The 18,385-nt window shown below is 28.9% G+C and overlaps 1 protein-coding gene across 3 annotated transcripts in view; it reads left to right on the top strand.

The window, feature by feature from the left end:
- The window catches only part of LOC107439925 (uncharacterized), a 72,041-nt gene that overhangs the window by 1,787 nt on the left and 51,869 nt on the right, over positions 1 to 18,385 (top strand). For all 3 annotated transcript variants that reach the window (XM_071180001.2, XM_087161871.1, XM_087161868.1), the window contains exons 2-10: positions 343 to 412; positions 1,160 to 1,332; positions 5,029 to 5,243; positions 6,316 to 6,593; positions 7,943 to 8,320; positions 8,645 to 8,729; positions 11,243 to 11,607; positions 14,136 to 14,359; positions 16,668 to 16,845. In XM_071180001.2, the coding sequence (XP_071036102.2) occupies positions 361 to 412; positions 1,160 to 1,332; positions 5,029 to 5,243; positions 6,316 to 6,593; positions 7,943 to 8,320; positions 8,645 to 8,729; positions 11,243 to 11,607; positions 14,136 to 14,359; positions 16,668 to 16,845 (1,948 nt within the window). In that variant the 5' untranslated portion in view covers positions 343 to 360. The remainder of the gene's footprint in view (positions 1 to 342; positions 413 to 1,159; positions 1,333 to 5,028; positions 5,244 to 6,315; positions 6,594 to 7,942; positions 8,321 to 8,644; positions 8,730 to 11,242; positions 11,608 to 14,135; positions 14,360 to 16,667; positions 16,846 to 18,385) is intronic.

Below are 18,385 nucleotides of genomic sequence, written 5' to 3' on the forward strand. Positions count from 1 at the left end.
TATTGGTGTTAGGATAATTAGAAATGTACATCATTTGAGATATGTAAGAAAGCTAGATTCGGTATCAACCTGAAATAAAGTAATCGTTCTCGCAATGTTTAGTGTTTTTCAAGTCCAAATTACTGTAGATAATACACTACAATATTTTCAGTGTATCAATGCAGTTCTTTCAACATTACTTGACAGTCATTATTTAAAGATTTAATTAGATTACTTATCATTATATTAATTCATATTAACTTAATTAATATTTTTAACTTCTTAAACTCATAATTATGCTTCATTAAATTAATATTTTTAAATTATTATTTTTTGAAATTTTTTTCTTCACTCACTTCATAGGGATAAAAGCTGAAAGAGATGGAAATTATTTGGTTTATTGGATTACTGTTCTATCTTCTTTTCAACCTAGGTAATGGTACATATTTAAAAACATTTAAAAAATATTAGTTTTCGTGATTTATTCTTTATGTTAAATGTTTTATCTGATTAATATATTTACTGTGTGGATGTTTTGCTTGCAAAACATTTACTCAAATAAATGCATAATTCTATTCAAGTAAAATATTGTACACTGATTATAAACCATGATTAAAATTACCAGAATATAATAAAGTTTATCATGTTTCTGGCGTTTCTGACTCTATAGGAAAACCAGAACACTCTGCAATTCTAATATATATATATATATATATATATATATATATATATATATTACTGCAAACAAATTACTCGAAGGGAACTACCATTTCTCACAATTTTGATATTTAAAAAAGTTCTTTTCAGTATATGAAACAATGTTATGGTTCACATTATTCAGTACACTAAAAAATTTCTGACAATGTATTACTTTACTGATAAAACACGATAACTTTCATTTTCATCATCAAAATAATCATATTCTTTTGATTATATTATTTGCATTTGCACTTTTAAAGTAATGTTTAGTGCATTAAATTTCAATTATGAACAAAGCTATTTTTATAACCTTTAACGATTTCCATGGAACTGTTTTTAATATTTATTTTTCTTGTGTAATATAACTATATAAAATTTTTTCATTGTCCATGATTTTTTTTTCATAATGACAAAATTCAAATTTATATTTCATATCAAACACATTTTTTAATTAATCATTTTAAAAATTATTTCTGAGCAGTAGTTTGTTCTTTGTATGGAAGAGGTCCAGTGCTGGAGCGAAATTGTCGAGATGTATGGAATTTTCAAAATCAAAGGTTAAATGGTACATATGAAATAGATGTAGATGGGGAAGGACCCCTTTATCCTATTTTTGTAGACTGTGATATGGGGGATGGAAGAGATCCACATCAAGTAAGCATTTCTGATTTTAAATAAAAATTTTTAATCATTGTTTGAAAAAAATTCTCAAAATTTATTAAAAAACTACTAAATTACTATGTAGAGAAATATCTAAATTATTAAAAAAGAAATCTGTAGCGATAGATCAGTATATATGACAAGATCCATTAATATAGTTAATTTATGGTCCATTTAATTTTCAAGATCCATTGATACAATAAATTGCATGATTTATTTAACATACATACTCTTTTGTGATTATCAATTACATGAACTATGTTACCGTTAAAGTGTATATAGTTACTTCATAGAATAACTAAGTATTTCAGAAAATAACTAATCTAGTGAGTTAAAGTATATAATAGATGAAAAATTACGTACTTTTCCTAATTATTCCATGAAATAACTAATGATAGGCGGTTAAAGTGAAGGATAAACAATTTCAACGTTATTTTATAAATTAATTGATCAAAAATAGTTCAAATCTCTAGAAAATGGCTTTTTATCCTTGTTGAGAATGATTAATTGATAAATAATAAGGAAAAACAGATGATGGAATTTTGTAATTGCTCCTATTGCTCTAAAAGCAACAGAATGAAGCATACACGTCATTGCAAAGCAGCTATAAGTGGTTCAAAACTGACTAATTGCAGCCTTTACTGGTATAAAGAACTTTCGAGTGCCGTATTTCATACTCTAACTATCAAGTAATCATTATTCTATAGAATACCTTGTTATATCGTAGAATTTAATAATTTTATTTACTTTAACTGACTTGTCTAGTTATTTCATAAAATATCAAGTTATTCTGCGAAGTAATGGTTTTCACTCTTTAACTGTAAAGTATGTACTACATGTGATAGTGTATTAAAAGGTATTTTTTAACTTACATTTTTCCAAATATTATAATTACACGATAAATTTAACTTTTATGATGTATCTTGTTAATGTTGCATGTCATATATAATAAAACTCATATCAAATAATTGAATTGTCGTTTCATATTAAAAGTATGATATAATAGTATCTGGTAATGAAGGTAATGAAGTGCTCAAAGATTTAATTAAAATGCAGTTTAATGTAATGATCGTGTATCTATTTGTGTAAGAGTTTAATAAAATATATTTTGTAACAGTTTAATAAAAATATTATTTGGAGCGAATAAAGTAGAGTTATTTATGCAATAAAATTGGTAGATGGGTTGAAATCATTGGTAAAGTACTTGTATTTGGATATAGTCATGATTGAAAATAGTTAAATGATTGAAATGTCATAATAAAACAAATTAAGGCCGAAATATATAAAAGGGTAAATAAATTAAATTAAGGGGAATGTGATCGTTAATGAAAGTGGTTGTACAATGCAATTGTGGGATAGCAATAACCCAATAGGTTCAAAGGGTCACAAAATGTGAGGTTTGAACAAATTGGATAAATTGGTATCACCGAATTTAGAATAAGGGTGAAACTGAAAAATTATTAAAGATAAATAAGATGAAGTCATGCTATATCCAAACATAAATATATCATTCAATGCAATTTTTGTGATGTTTCCAAAGAGAGAAGGTAAATGCCCATAACAATAAAAAAGGTACTCACCACATACAGAAGGAAAAAAGGTGATAACTAATAGCTATAAAGGTAAAGCTAAAAAAACAATCACACAAAACTTTCTGTTCAACTAAACATTTATTTTTGTAAAACTACTTATTTTGATTATTTCGTAACAAACAAACAATATGATTCCAACACATTTTGTGGCACAAAAAATATCTTTTAAAAGGAAATGGGTGACAAGAGAATTTAAAGAAACCGAAGGCGTCATGCATAAAGTTAAATATAAAAGAACGAGTAATTTTACCGTTAAAATAAATATGAAAAGAAAACTTAAATTTGAGAGGGCTTTTAATGTTAAAGAAAATTAAAGGTATAAAATGTTGATTTTAAATTTACAGAAATTGATTATAGTTATGCATTTAATTTAAGATAAAGGTTAAGAAAAAAAAATGTGAAAAGAAATCCCTCGATACGGACCGAAGTCCGCATCGCGGAGAATTTAAAAAAGAGTAACCTGCCCGAAGGCTCGAGAAAAGGAGAATGTATCCAAAAATGACTTAAAAATTCGTTAATTGGTATAGGACCAGAAAAATTACGACCAATTAAATTTAAAGAGACGGAGAGTTTGAAATTTAAAGGAAAGAGATTGGTTAGTTAGACCCCCTAAAATTAAAAGAAGAAAAAGAAAGGCGTGAATAGAGGGGTTGGTTAACTTTCCCCACAGGAAGTGCGATGACCGTAATGACCATGAGAAAGGTCAGCAAGAAAGTTAAAAAATTGCTATAATGAAAAAAAAAAGAATAACGTTTAAAGAAAAATTAAAGGCTTAGGTAAAATTAGAAATTAAATTGTCACATTACATTAAGTGTATATGTGACAATTTGAGAATGTTTTTTTTTCTGAAATTGATAAAATTAATCTATGTTAAATTTTAAATCGTGTACATTTGTTTTATGAGAGGAATATTTTTTATATTCATTAATCACTTATTAAAAAGGAGTAATTTATTTTTTACTGACTCATACATTTTGATTTTACTCTTAGGGAACCAAACTTCTTACTCAATAGAATTTTTTCTTTCTTCTAGTTAATTGAATTTTTCGCATTAATCGCTTATTATTTGCTCAATAAGAGAATGATAATTTTAGGATGCAAATGGAAAAACTAGATTTGCGTTTTCTGTACATTTAGATTAGAAATGTTTTCTTATTATTCAGAGTTATCTTGATAATTATACTTCAAACCAATTCCCGTTTACTTTAAATCAGTAATTTTTAATTTAATTGGAGCAGCAGATTTTCATAAAATTCATCAGTCATTTAAAGGTATACCATTATTCATAATTTGTTCATTAATATTTGGTGTGAATTCATACGACAGAATTCTTCATTAAACAGAATTTTAACTTCCAATTTTTATTTGATTTTTTTTTTAAATTAATTACTCTTTATTTGCAAGTGAAGAAAAAATTTTGGCCAAAACTGCCAGAATTTGCCAATATTTATCGTGCTTCTTGCTCTATGGGAGCATTAAAGAGTACGGTAATTTTTACCGAATCACATTTGTAATGTTTTTAGGTAAAGTTAACTATTAAATCTGGTTTTATAATGAGTGGTAAAATTTGGTACAAGCGATAAAACTTGGTAAATTTTACCATGATAACTTAGAGCATGGCCATAAGAACCATTTATTCGGTAGAATTTACTTGTTTGTATTAATTACTTTTTTTCATTAAATTGGATGGTAATAAGAACCATAATATTTAAAATCAGAATTTCCGGTAAACCGTTAAAATATTTATGGAGAAAATAGCAAAAAAAATTTTAATTACCATATATTTTGGTTTTATTAACCAAATTCTGTTTTTTTTTTCTAATATGAAATGTCAATACCATAGAGTGCTGCAATTTTACCAGATTTTTTTCCTCCGTGTAATATAAAAGCTTGTTACCCCTATAGTGTAAAATAAAACTCTATTTGTGTTTCGTGAACTCTTTCAGTTAGTCATGCATTTCATTTCATACATGCCTCTGTATGTAATACACAGCTATAGTACAAGTAATAACCATAAATTATTTTTGTAGTTAATTTATTGCAATTGAGAGAGAATTTTATTTTCGAATGCAATTTTCTGAAATATTTTCATAATTAGGTACAGACTATTGTTCATCATGATACCGAAGATCCAAGACTAGTCAGAGGTTACGAATCTGCAGGATCATACGTCCGAAATGTGACTTATAGGGGTGTAAGTGAGAGGCATTTGATGGCTTTGATTGATCTATCGTTTTCATGTCAACAATACATAAGGTGGGATTGCAAAGGATCTATGTTCGGATTTTGGTATCCCCCTGATCTTAATAGTTGGTAATATAACTTCAGTTTTCTTCATAGAAATAATGTATATTTCTTATCAGAACTATTATACTCTTTTGCAAGTTAAGAAAAAACCATTACCTCTGTTGAGAGAGCCTCTTTGCATGTAAGTGTATGCCAAATTGATGCCAAGCTCCCAGCGCGAACGAATATCAACATCGCCAACGGTTGAAACGATGTTGTACAAGGCATTAAAATCCAATGGCCTTGCAACATCATATACTTGCTTCTTTTTAAGAACGAATGATCTGCATATTTATCGAAATATGTCGTAATGTTTAGAATTCTAGCAAGACTACGAAACTACAACCTTTCCTTAATATTTTTTTGATATATATCGTAAAAGATAGCATGAATTAAGTTTCTGTCTAACATGTTTAAATTTTAAAAGCTTTTATATTGTTTTTAAAACATATTTCTATAATTTGATAACGAAACAAGAGGGAACTATCAGCAGTCACGGATGATAACTTAAATCCTATACCACAATAGTCTTTTCTTAACTTGCAACAAATAAAATAATAACATTTATTAATACCTAATGAAATGTATATTTATATTTTTGATAATTTAATTTATAAAAATTAGTTTTTAAGAGCATACATTTATATTTTCTTTATGTGAAAGATACTATTTTTTATGATGATAATTTTTCTGAGTACTGATTTGTTCTGAGTACAATTTAATACAGAGAATTTTTCTGAGTACAATTTAATAAAATTGCGTTTATGAAACGTTTTAATAATACTTTGTTGCTAAATTCTTAAAATAAATTTACTTGTCTGCTTAATATTGAATGTCTTCTTTCAAGATATTTATTTAAAATATATTTAATAGAATTGTACATAAAATTTACATTTGGTAATAATACTGAAAATGTAAAATAATGTTATAGACAATGTTTCAAATGACATTTGTATGAATCTCTATATATTTCATTAATATATATATATATATATATATATATATATATATATATATATATATATATATATATATATATATATATATATATATATATATATATATATATATATATTCTTTAATATTTCGATTTTAATAGGTGGGTTGGAAGAAATTGGAAGCCTCAGTTCTATTGGGGTGGAGCTGAGACAGACAGCAGAAGCTGTGGTTGCCATCCATATTGCCACCAGACTAGTCGTAATAGCACTTGCAACTGTGACGACAACAACAAGTTGAAATTTTTGGAGGACTCAGGTTTACTCTTAGATTCAAGTAGGTTACCGGTGCTTCAGCTTCGCTTCGGGGACACAGGAGAATCCAATGAAGCTGGACAACACATTCTGGGACCATTAATATGCAGAGCTACCGGACATAGAGGTGATGATAATCAAAATAAGTTAAAGTGTTTTGTAATCCTCGCCCTCCTTAATAGATTATATATTTGTATGTGCATATATTTGTAGAGTTTCTCACAAAATGAAGCAATGAAACCTTCACATTAGGTGTCAAATATTAGTTTTTAGGCGAGAAAAAAGGGAAAAGAAAATCAAAATATGAATATTTTTATTGAAGTCGAAGGTCAGATTGAAATCACCGAAACCAGTTTAATAGTTTGATAGAACTGAAAGGTATTCATGCTCTTATTAGAAATAATTCTGACCGTCTGTTAATTGTTTGCCATAAAATGATAGTCAATAGTCAAATATTAATAGCTCTTAGTTTTGCTTAAATATTAACAATTAGGCAATCCGAATGTGTAGGTTCTAATAATTTCATTTATGAAGAGAATTTATTTGATATGTATACTCAATATTATTTAAGATTATATATATATATATATATAAATATATATATATATATATATATATATATATATATATATATATATATATATATATATATATATATATATATATATATATATATATATATATATATATATATATATATATATATATATATATATATATATATATATATATATATATATATATATATATATATATATATATATAATCTTAAAAGGAAAATTGTAGACATATGAGAAAAAAAGGGGGGGGGGATAATAATGAAAAAAAAAAACAACTGAAAAAAAAAGGATGAAATTTTTTTAAAAAATCCGGAAAATAAAAGATATAATATACGTATATCCGCAAGAAAGTGTGCTTTCAGATATTGTATCAATAGCCAAAGCAAAATATATTAATACAATAGTGCGAGGAGCACTCAAAAGTAGAACACAACAAATAAAATAGAACACAATAAGTAAGAATAACACGTAAAAACAAAAAATGAAATAAAATAAGAAGAAAAAACAGTGTAAAACAAAATCTATAAAGCGAGTAGCGAAATCAAATGTACTTACATGAACGGGGAATTTTTCAAGAGTGGTTTAAAAATATTTTTGCAAGAAGATTGCCAGATTACAAAATATGAAAGCAAAAGCGCAAAATTGAGTGTAACTAGAGGAGTTTTGTTTTAAAGTGCCGTTCTTAATGCATTGCTGAAGTGATTTGTTATGCTGTGCATTGATTTGTTAGTTACCAAGGGTGGGCCCGAAATGGATGTGCACAAGATAATATTATACTGGATAATTTAAAAAAGTTGACCATTTTGTTGTATATATATATAGTATATTTATACTTAGAGTGAGGATTGCTGAACTGACTATGTATTGCTAAATGTGTAGGATATTCTTATTGTTGCTTATGCTTATTAATTTTCAGATATATTTATGGGAGTATTTCACGCTCCAGTTACTTTAACAACTCCTGGATACAAAAGTAAGAAGTACCCACCAGCTTTTCATCGCTATACCTGGTCAGTTAGAATACCTGAAGGTGAGACCATGGAATTGGTATTTCCGGACTACGATGTAGTTCATTATGGATCATACAATGCTGTCCCAGATTGTAAAAGTGTAGTAACAGTACGTGCTGAAGAAGAAAATGCAAGAGAGACGGTGGTTATAATGAGGCAGAAAAGCCCACCATACTATGCATCAGAAGGATCAAGGACTGTAGTAAATATTACTCTGACTACATGCAATCAGGATCCCAATGTTCCTCTGGGCAGAGGATTTAAAGCTTACATTAGACGTACAGGTAATAAAAAAATCTTACTCAATGTCTTAGGGTGCGACATTGCATCATATGGATTGTGAAATTCTTTCTTTCTTTAAGTTACAATAACACTGGGGAACAAGTTTTTTGTTGCATTTATACAAAATCTTGATCTTATCTAAATCGGGTGTGGGTATTTCAAATTTGAAATCAATTTTACTCCTAAAGATACGGATTTCCGGATTACAGATTTGAAATCATCAAAAATATCCAAGATCTCAGATAAAAATCTTATGCAAGAAAAAAATGTTTCCCAGTGACATCTATGAAATGTAGAAACTTAATATTTTTTTCATAATTTTTCAGAATGTGGTGGGTGCAATCCTGGTTTAGGTTTAAATGAAGGAACAACATATTGCAGTGGAGTGTGTGGAATAATTGCATCTGAAGAGTATGTGAAATCTTTAAATAAGTACTAATACTATAAATACTATTAAATTTCAAATTACCAGTGAATGCGTAGGTGCTAACCGACGCTCAGGAGCATAGGGACAGATTCAAAAATTTGCGAGTTATCGAGAAATAATACAGCCGAAAATAAAGCCAACCTTGTGTTATTAACATTTTTTTCGAAACTTTGTTGCTAAGCAAAATAAAGAACCACAGTTTAAATGCCTTATATTTGAAGAAAAAAAAACGATGATTTTTAAACTATATATATCATCCTGATCATCTGATATTTAAAACAGACAAATAACTTAAATGTTTTAAAAGTTATTTAACTTTTTTTAAAAATCGCAGTAGGGAAAAAATGAACGCTACACCCCACTTTTAGGGTTGATGACCTCTCTTACTATAGTGCCATGGGAACAGCGTTAGCCCCACTTAGGATAGATGGCCTCTCGTCTATAGGATGAGCGCTACACCATACTTCCTCAGTATGGATGAGAATTCAACGCAACTGATAAGCTCTTAGTAGAGAGTATAGTTTTGAAGCTAACTTTTTAATCTGAGACAAGTTTCTAATGAATTCATCGTTACAAAAAATTATAAAAAATTTGCAAAGTATCCTCTTTTATGTTAACCATATATATGCTCTTAAAGTAGCATGGTTTACTAAACAATGCTTCTTAAAAAATCGTTGGTATTTAATTCTTCACATATAGGGGTGTTTTTGAAAGATTTGACGCTTACTTTGTAATCCGAAACAAGTTTCGAATGAATTAGTTTAAAGAATGAAAAAGTTAAAAAAAAATCGCTAAGTGTCCTTCTTTATTTTATATGTAAACTCTTAACTTAGCATTGTTTGGACAACAAATTACTTCATACAAATTGCTTTATTTAGGAAGCCCCAGATCATGTTAAGTCTTTCCTGATAAGAGCTTATCAGTTGGGCTGAACTCTCATCCATACTGAGGAAGTGGGGGTTCAGCTCTCATCCTATAGACGAGAGGTCATCGATACGAAGTGGGGTGAAGCGCTCATCCTATAGCACTATAGTTAGAGAGGTCATCAACTCTAAAAGTAGGGGGTAGCGTTCATTTCCCCCCTAATAATCAAAAATGTGACAGTTTCACACCTATATGCAAATTATCACAATCACTTCCTTATTCTAAGTTTTTGCAACTTTTTATGAGTCCAGATAATGCAGCAATGGATTAAGTTTTTTAAATACTAAAAATTTATACCACAAACGCTTTTTATTTCTCCAAAACTGTGGCTTTTCACCATACTGACGTTTTGCGCCGTGTTCAGAATAAACATAAAAGACGCAGGTTAAATATAGGCTAAATTTGACCTAACAGTCGTCATGAGTAATTGTTGCAAACTTACAGCAGTTATGAAAATTGCATATTATTCGCGAAAAAGCATAATTTTATATGACGACGTAGTCTTCGAAAAACAGCCTTGGTTACAAATCACAGAAAAGACAGAATTTAATATAAGACAGTAACTGAAACATTTTTGCAGTAAAATAATAAAGATACGCAAAGAAAATAAACTTAAAGAAATAGATTTTGATATTCATTTCGGTGTGATGCTGAATTAATATAAATTATTCACTAGCATTGAATAAAAACTTAACGCATTGTCAAGAGATTAATAAGAGCATTTATATTAGCTTTTTATAAAATGGGATAAAAATTAAGTAATTAATATAATTAAAACAGAATTAAGAATAGTTAAAAATAGTTTAAAAGACAGAAACTATGTAATGCTTGTAAAAATATTACAGTTTGAGCTTTGAAATAATGTAGATACGGATCGCAATTTATATAAAGATCGCTATTTTAAAGACATGAATCATGTGAATTTGGTGAAAAGAAATTTCTCTGGAAATTTCTAAGACTAAAGTGTGCAAACTATGTATTTCTAATTTTTTATACATTTCTTTTCTATTTAAAATGCAAAAGGTCATTTTACGATTTCCCATTATTTATAACAAGTATGATACATTCCCTCCTATTTCATTAAAGTTTTGGAGAAATTGAATTTTTGGTAATCCAAATAGGAAGTTGCCCATAACAATATAACTGCCTGTTAAAATGACCACCTTTATAAGGTAAGACCTGTCTAAGTAGACCTCTATAATCAAGAACTGAATCGAAAAAAATACGTTGATATACATCCTATATAGACGTTGATATACGTCCTATATAGACGTTGATATACGTCTAAATAGACTATAAAAATTGATACATAAATTATTATTTATTAAGATGCATAAATTACCAATTACCACTTACGCAAATTTCTTTGTGCGCATTAGTGGAGTTTAACGAAATTTTCTGATTTTCAAAGTATCGTGTATTTTTAAGAAGTTAAAAAGTTTGATTATCTTGCTTTAACACATAGCTGGTAGTTAACTAATGAAATAATGTCAACACTTTCATATTATTTTTCTTAATGACATTATTATAAAACCTAATTAATCATTATGCATTATTCTTGCAAACTTTTTAGGTATCCTTTTCCACCTAATTACTACTTCTCGTCTGATGTATACAGTGAATATAATCACACATGGATATTAAGAGTGCTACAGCACTATGTAGTGGAACTAGAGTTCAGGGATTTTGACATTCCGGGAATTCCGGGCTCTAGGAATTGCACTCCAGAAAGCGGTGTGTTGTGGATTTATAACGGAGAAGGAGTAAAATTTCAAAATTTGATCGGAGGGTTTTGCAATTTGAATCGAGAGGGTATAGTATATTCTACTTCGAACATAATGACCTTAGTCTTTGCTACAAGATGGAGGAAAGTCGGAAATGGTAGAGGATTTTACGCTGTTTATCGAGGAGTGCCACAACATCCAATGAAGGATTTAAGTATGTATACGCATGTTAAAGAATTAAAATTTTTTTAACATTTTTTTGCGTTATAGTTTCTCATGTTAAATGAATTTTTTTAAGCAAACGGCTAAACGAATATTGTTCTATTTTTAAGATTTTTTTAAAAAGAACCGCTTGTTGATAACGAGTTTTCCTTCGCTGTTTATACTCTGTAAAAATTCCGTATAAAATTATAGAAAAAAATACCGGAACTCAGGTTACCCGTACTTTTTACCGTAAAATTCTTTTTTTCCTGAACATGTTACGGAATAAAAAATCTAATATATCGTAATTTTTACAGAAATAATTACTGTAAAATCATTGAATCACTCTAATTAAATAAACATTACTGTGAAAATTAAGGTACAAGATTTTGCGATGAAGATGGATTTTATGGTGAAATGGATTTAATGGATTAGCCAAAGTGCAGGTACTTTATACCGTAATTTGATTTCCGAATTTTTTACAGTTTAGAATGACCCAATTGATTATTTTCGCTTGAAACAAAAAAGAAAAAAAAATGTTATAAAACAATGCCTGTTTGAAAACAAAAATATGAACAAGAATGTATAAAAAGTTTAAATAATTAACACGCATAACCTAACATGCTAGTATTAAAAAATAAAATAGGAGAATATGTATTTATGATATTCTAAAAAATGCATGAAGATTTTTTTTAACAATAATCATTATATCTCACATCCTTCATCTTAGACTCGTACACTAAGTTATAGAATACCTATACGTATCAAGTTAAACTTATAGATTAATTATGTATTCTAAACATACTCTTTTAAAATTTTGGTACAACAAGAAATCTGAAATTATGCAATAAGCCTAATTGCAAAGATTCTCATTTTAATAAAATTGCTTTAAAATTTAATATCTTCATTATAAAATTCTAATATTCCTAAAATTATTCTATAATATCAGCATTCATAGTTCTAATTTAGGAAAAACTAAGCAGTACAACGAGATCGAATAAAATGCTAACATTGATATTAAATATACTCTACTTTCAAAATATAATGATTATTTTATTTTAACTTCCATACCTAGGGATTTAGTTAGATATCGTGTAAATTAACTTAAAAAAAGTTGTATCTAGATGTTCACTTCTAAAGCTTTGAGTAAGTTTTATTTATAGAATTTTATGATCAAAAGTGATGATATAATGATCTGATCATTTCAAAATTATAACTATAATCTTTTCTTAATGTTAACTATAATCTCCTTTGAATAAATAAATAAACGAATAAAAAATTATAATTAAATAATTAATAAACAAGTTGATAAATAAGTAAACTATAATTAAATATGTAAATACGAGATAAGTAAATGTTTTTGACCTATTTACATTAGATGATTCCGGAAATCAGCCCTTAGTATACATATGAGAAAAATTTCTAAAAGCGAAATGCATTTAATTAGAAACTTATTTTAACAATGCCCTTTCGTTTGAAGAGGTTGCACATTTGTTTTGGACGTGCTTAAAAATGTCGTTCAATAAAATAATAAGTTTTTCTATTTTCTAATTGCACTAAATCACATTTTTAATTTAATCATTTGAGGATCTGCTAGTTTAGATCCATCAGATCGCCTGCCTTCTTGGTGACAAACGTATTGGTCTATTTAAGCTCAAAAACCAGCTTTAGAAAATTTTTTAAAATAAATTATTGCATAAAAGGTATAGATTAAGTAGTTGGTTAAATAATTTAAAAAATTCAGTTGCATATTACTAAATGAATTTCAAAAAAAATTATTTTCAATACTGGTGTGCTTATTTTATATTCCTTGCTTCCTTCTTTACGCTCAGTGTATCATATTTTATTTTATTTTATAAACGTCATTGAACACCTGACCCAATTTTTGGGTTTATGACTACTAATGTTCAACTCTATAGCCTTGTAATTTCGAACTTAATCCAGAACTCAAGTATTGGGAGAAAGTTGCCTTCATGGAGGACCTTTTGATGGAACTAACCCGCATTTGAGTTACATGGTGAGGAAAACGTCGAAAATCTTCAAAATTAGCCTGACTGCAAGGGGACTCTAGCGCACGATCCGTCTACCACTGATGATATTTTACGTTAGCACAGTCGTCGGTGGGAGTCGGGGGCGAAATTCGTATTTACCAGCCATCGCTGAGGTTCGAACCCGGCTCACCTCATTGGAAGGTGAACGATCTATCCTCTAAACCACCATGGATCTCAGTGTATCCTTGAGATCGAGAAATGAGTAAAGATTTTTAAACTGCAGGAAAATTTAAAGTTTTAAAAAAATAAAATGAAAAAAAAAATAAAAATTGACTGGTTCAAAATTTAAAGTTTATTAAAATAGTTCAGTTGCATATTACTAACTAACTTTCAAACAAATGATTTTAAATGCTATTGTGTGTATTTTATATTCCTTGCTTCCTCCTGTACATTCAGTGTATCGTATAATCGAAAGGAGTAATTATATTTAAACTGCAGGAAAATGTAAATTTTTTAAGGAATAATTTCCAAGATAAACTATTTGTTATAGGAAAATATGATCTATCAAATGTCGCTGAAGGAAGACCTGCTAAACAATCCAGTACAAAAGATGGAAGGCATGCAATTTATGGAATTGATAGTAATGTTGATACGGAAAATCGTTCTTTGTGCGTAGCGACAGAAATTGAAAGAGATCCATGGTGGCAATTAAATTTACAGAAGCGTTATCTTATCCACGGGATAGAGCTGTACAGTGCAAAATCTGGATCTCAGGTAAATTATCTTTCTTTTTAAATTCCATAATATATTTCGCAATGATGGTCTTCATTGTGTGAATTTTAGAACCTTTTTCCAAAAATCAGCAAAAAAAGTACGTGCATTAGGAAAGGCAAAATGATGTTTAAGCGAGGATTGTTTGTTTAAAAATAACATTTGGGAGGAAATTGTTTGTCTCCTGCTGCATTCGGTTTCTAACGGATCTTGGATATTTTCACGTCACTGATTTCAAATCTGTAATCGACTTTACCCTTTAAGTTGTAGTTTTTTAAAATGATATTTTAAGCCTTTTTCCTTATCGAAATAGGCTTATACATGTTTGAAAACGATATACATAATATGGGGCTGTATAAATATTACAACAAACTTCTAGGGGAGTTGGGACTCAACATAAAACTGCATAGGAGCTGCAGGTAAAAACTGCATAAGAACCCAAGCCTGGAAATGTCATGCGCCTCCCTATTTTTCATGTTCAGAAGCACACGAAGAGAGAGTTCATAATTGGGAAGCTCTCGCTGTGGCGTAAGGTGACTTTTCCCGGTATGAGTTCGTTCCTACACAGTTTTAATCCTTATAATGTGCCCTAAGTCCCCTAGAAATCTGTCGCAATATTTACGTGACACCCTGTTATGCACAACGTGTCTACACTTGTACATCATGACAAAAATTAGACTAAAAGTTTCATGCAAAAAAAAAATGTAACTTTGGGAGCAAAACTGATTTCATATTTGAAATCCCCACATACGAATTAGGCGAGATCAAGTATTTATACGAATGCCACAAAAATTGTTTCCTAGTGTAATCAATTTATTATTTGTACTTTCCACTTATAAACTCAAATATTTATTCAAGTGATGTAAATGGAACCGATAAAGTAGTTAAAATTATAAATAATCTCGCAATTAGTCATGTAATTATGCAACAGATGAATCCATTGATCATCGAAATGACTTCTTACTAACAAAGTGTCCCACTGGAGGTAATGTCTGTTAGGTATCTGCTGAAGCTAACCTATTTTTGACTCAGTTGCTGATACAATGTTCTGAAACTAATTATCACTTATTTATGTGTTAGTTGTTTTCGTTGGAATATTAAATATAATAGATTAAAAATGCTTCAGTAACTCTACGCTAAGGGTTTTGTTTGAGTTAGAAATGCAGTAGGACATGAAGCGTCACCTTTCAGAGTTATAAAAGAAGGTGAGATGAGATCATCACACACTGTGTATAACTAATTATCCAATTTGCATGTGAACATTTAATGTGAATGTAAACTCGATTAGGATGCTGTAAAAATAGAACAACGTTAGGTAGTACGACTTTAGTGGCAGAAAATGATTGTAATCATTCCCTTACTCATGTTCGACAAAGTGATGTTCAGTCGTGAGTAGTAGTTTTTCTTTTTACCTCCAATTGTTTCTTCAACAATAGCAATGGATTCATGTAAGATTATGGCGCTTGTTTGCCTTGTTTTTTCAGAAATCCGATACTGTTTATTCACGGCCGTTTTTTCAAGACAGTATTCAGCATAAGCAGCAAATATTCTGTTGCTTATGCTGCAGTTTTGCAGTTTCACTTTGCTGCTGAAGCTTTTGCTGCTTTGCTGTTTAATCAGCAAACAATGTTGCAAAAAAACTTTGCAATAATGCAGACAAAATCATTTCAAACTAAATATATGCTTTTACGTCTGCTAGTTTTGCTTCAGACTGAGTCGGGAAGTTATTTTACTTGATAGTAAATTCGAATGTATTCTTTTATACTTTTTCTCAGTTATCTGTGTCGTCAGTCAAGTAACTTTGTAACTAGTTTTAAAACTTGGTGAAATTTTTCTTTCTTGCCTTAGTAGAATGTAGTAAATTATAATTTTTTTTCTCCAATTTTCATTAATTGAATTTTTATGCGTATTGTTCATTTGTTAAACAACCGGTAGATGAATTAGAATTCTCCATTGAGCTAATTTTTCTTTAAACACTGAGATTTTTCAGTATTTTTAAGAAACGAAGCTGCGTCTTTTATTATTTCAATTCGGTGCAGTCAAAAATTACATTAGACCTTGCAACCATTTTAAGAAGTATGTTGGAGCGTTGCTTAGCTGAAATTGAACTATTTAACTTCGGCATTTTTCGTAAATTACGAAAAAAATTTGAAAAGAGAAATATTATTTGCCACTAAATCAGAAACAATCTGTGGAACTTATCAATCTTATCAATTCTTATTTTCAATCAATTCTTATTTTTATCCATCAATTCTTATTTTCCATTATAGTTATGAATTGAATTTTTGCTTATTCTTCATTTTTACAACAGATCCTAGAAAGAAAACTGACATGGCCCGATGGACAATATGGCTTACCAATGCCGGTATCTGGATGCCCTTCCAGTAAAGGTTTTCTATGGCACGCAGGATTTAGATATCAAGACATGCAATATGATGTAGTGCAAGATAGCAAAATTAATCACTGGTCTCCGGGTATTCTTCTAAAAGGTTTGCTGAACTGCATTTTGTTAAAACAATTCAATTTTTTTCAAAAAAAAAAATTTCGGATAATTCAAAATGACTGATGAATTTTCAGCTGTTATTTTAATGATTTAAAAAAATTCTAGGTATTTTGTAAGCATTTTACTGTCGTCTACTATACATACTGCGTTCTACTATCTATATTTTGTAAACATTCTACTATCGAAAATATTTCTTCTAATTGTGTTTTGGTATTTCATGCAGGGTGTTCTGTAATGTCTAAACCTAATAATATTTCTAAAACTTTTGTCTGAATGACTTAAAAAATTGTAGGAGTTTCCCAAATTAATATTCAAGGGAGAAAGAAAAATCAAAAGCGCTATCGAAATTTAACGTTCTGATACTGTAGAAAGCTGGATTAAACATTTTTAATCTGTTTGATTGTCAGAGAAGGTAAAGAGAAATCAAGCAACAGATTGCTAATAATACTAAGTTTTGGCAGGCGTCTGTTTTTGCTTCCATCAGCAATGTTTCGTATGATTTTAACACCGTTTCTTTCCTCAAAATACTTAATTTCGATACAAATGTATATACCTGTTTTTATTTCATTTTTATCAAGAATTGTAAAATAGTTCATAATCCCAGATATGACAAACCCAACCTTACCGTTGTATTTAAATTTTTATTTGGTAATCATAGAAATGTTAACTAATTAATTCCTTTTCAAACTTAGTAAAAATATTAGTATGCCAAACTTATTTCCTTAAAGATTGAATAAAAGCATGCAAAACAGTACAAAAATTCTAATTTTAAACTTTCACTGCAATCCTTGTTTTTGCCTTTTTTTACATTCTAGCATTTTCAGACTCTTGGAAGCTTAAGCTCAACATTTTGCTTGTGTTTAAAACTTAATGATCTGGCCAACCTTCATATTTTAAGTATTAAAGAAAGTGTAGAAAAGCCTACACCAAGAAACCTAGCTTCAGAGATAGTCTTAAAATCTAAAATAAACCTTGAAAAATCGAATTTATTCTCGGTTTGAGAATGCTTTTTCTCTTGATTTACGAATGATAATTCATCCACGATTTCAGAATGTTTTTCTAGCTTTGTTCTGTAAAAGAAAATTCAATCTCGATATAAAAGGGTTGTTTATGCAAGCTTAATGCAAACCTAATAACTCGTAAACTAACATAGTTAGATTTAACATTGTTTTAAGCTTGCATGCTTTGTTTACTTGAAATTTATAAACCTCGTTTGGCTTTGTGCTAAAGGTTGTGACTAGCATTAAAATCAACCTTACAATGCTATCTGGGTATTGAGTTCTTTACAGATCATCCTGCATAATTGAGAAAGATACATGACCATTCATAAAACTCAACATCGTACAATATTTATTAATGTATTTTAGCTACTCAACCATCTTGTATAAATGTGTATAAATTGCACTATTATTAAATTAGTAAGAAGTTATTTTAATGTTATTTATTATATATTTAAAATCGTTTTTTGTATAGTATATTTCAATTATTTTCTTTAATTTGTGAATTGTGTTTGCTTTAAAATTAGG

The sequence above is a fragment of the Parasteatoda tepidariorum genome, chromosome 1 (genome assembly GCF_982258835.1).
Source record: "Parasteatoda tepidariorum strain Cologne lab strain chromosome 1, Ptep-v5.0, whole genome shotgun sequence".
NCBI lineage: Eukaryota > Metazoa > Arthropoda > Arachnida > Araneae > Theridiidae > Parasteatoda > Parasteatoda tepidariorum.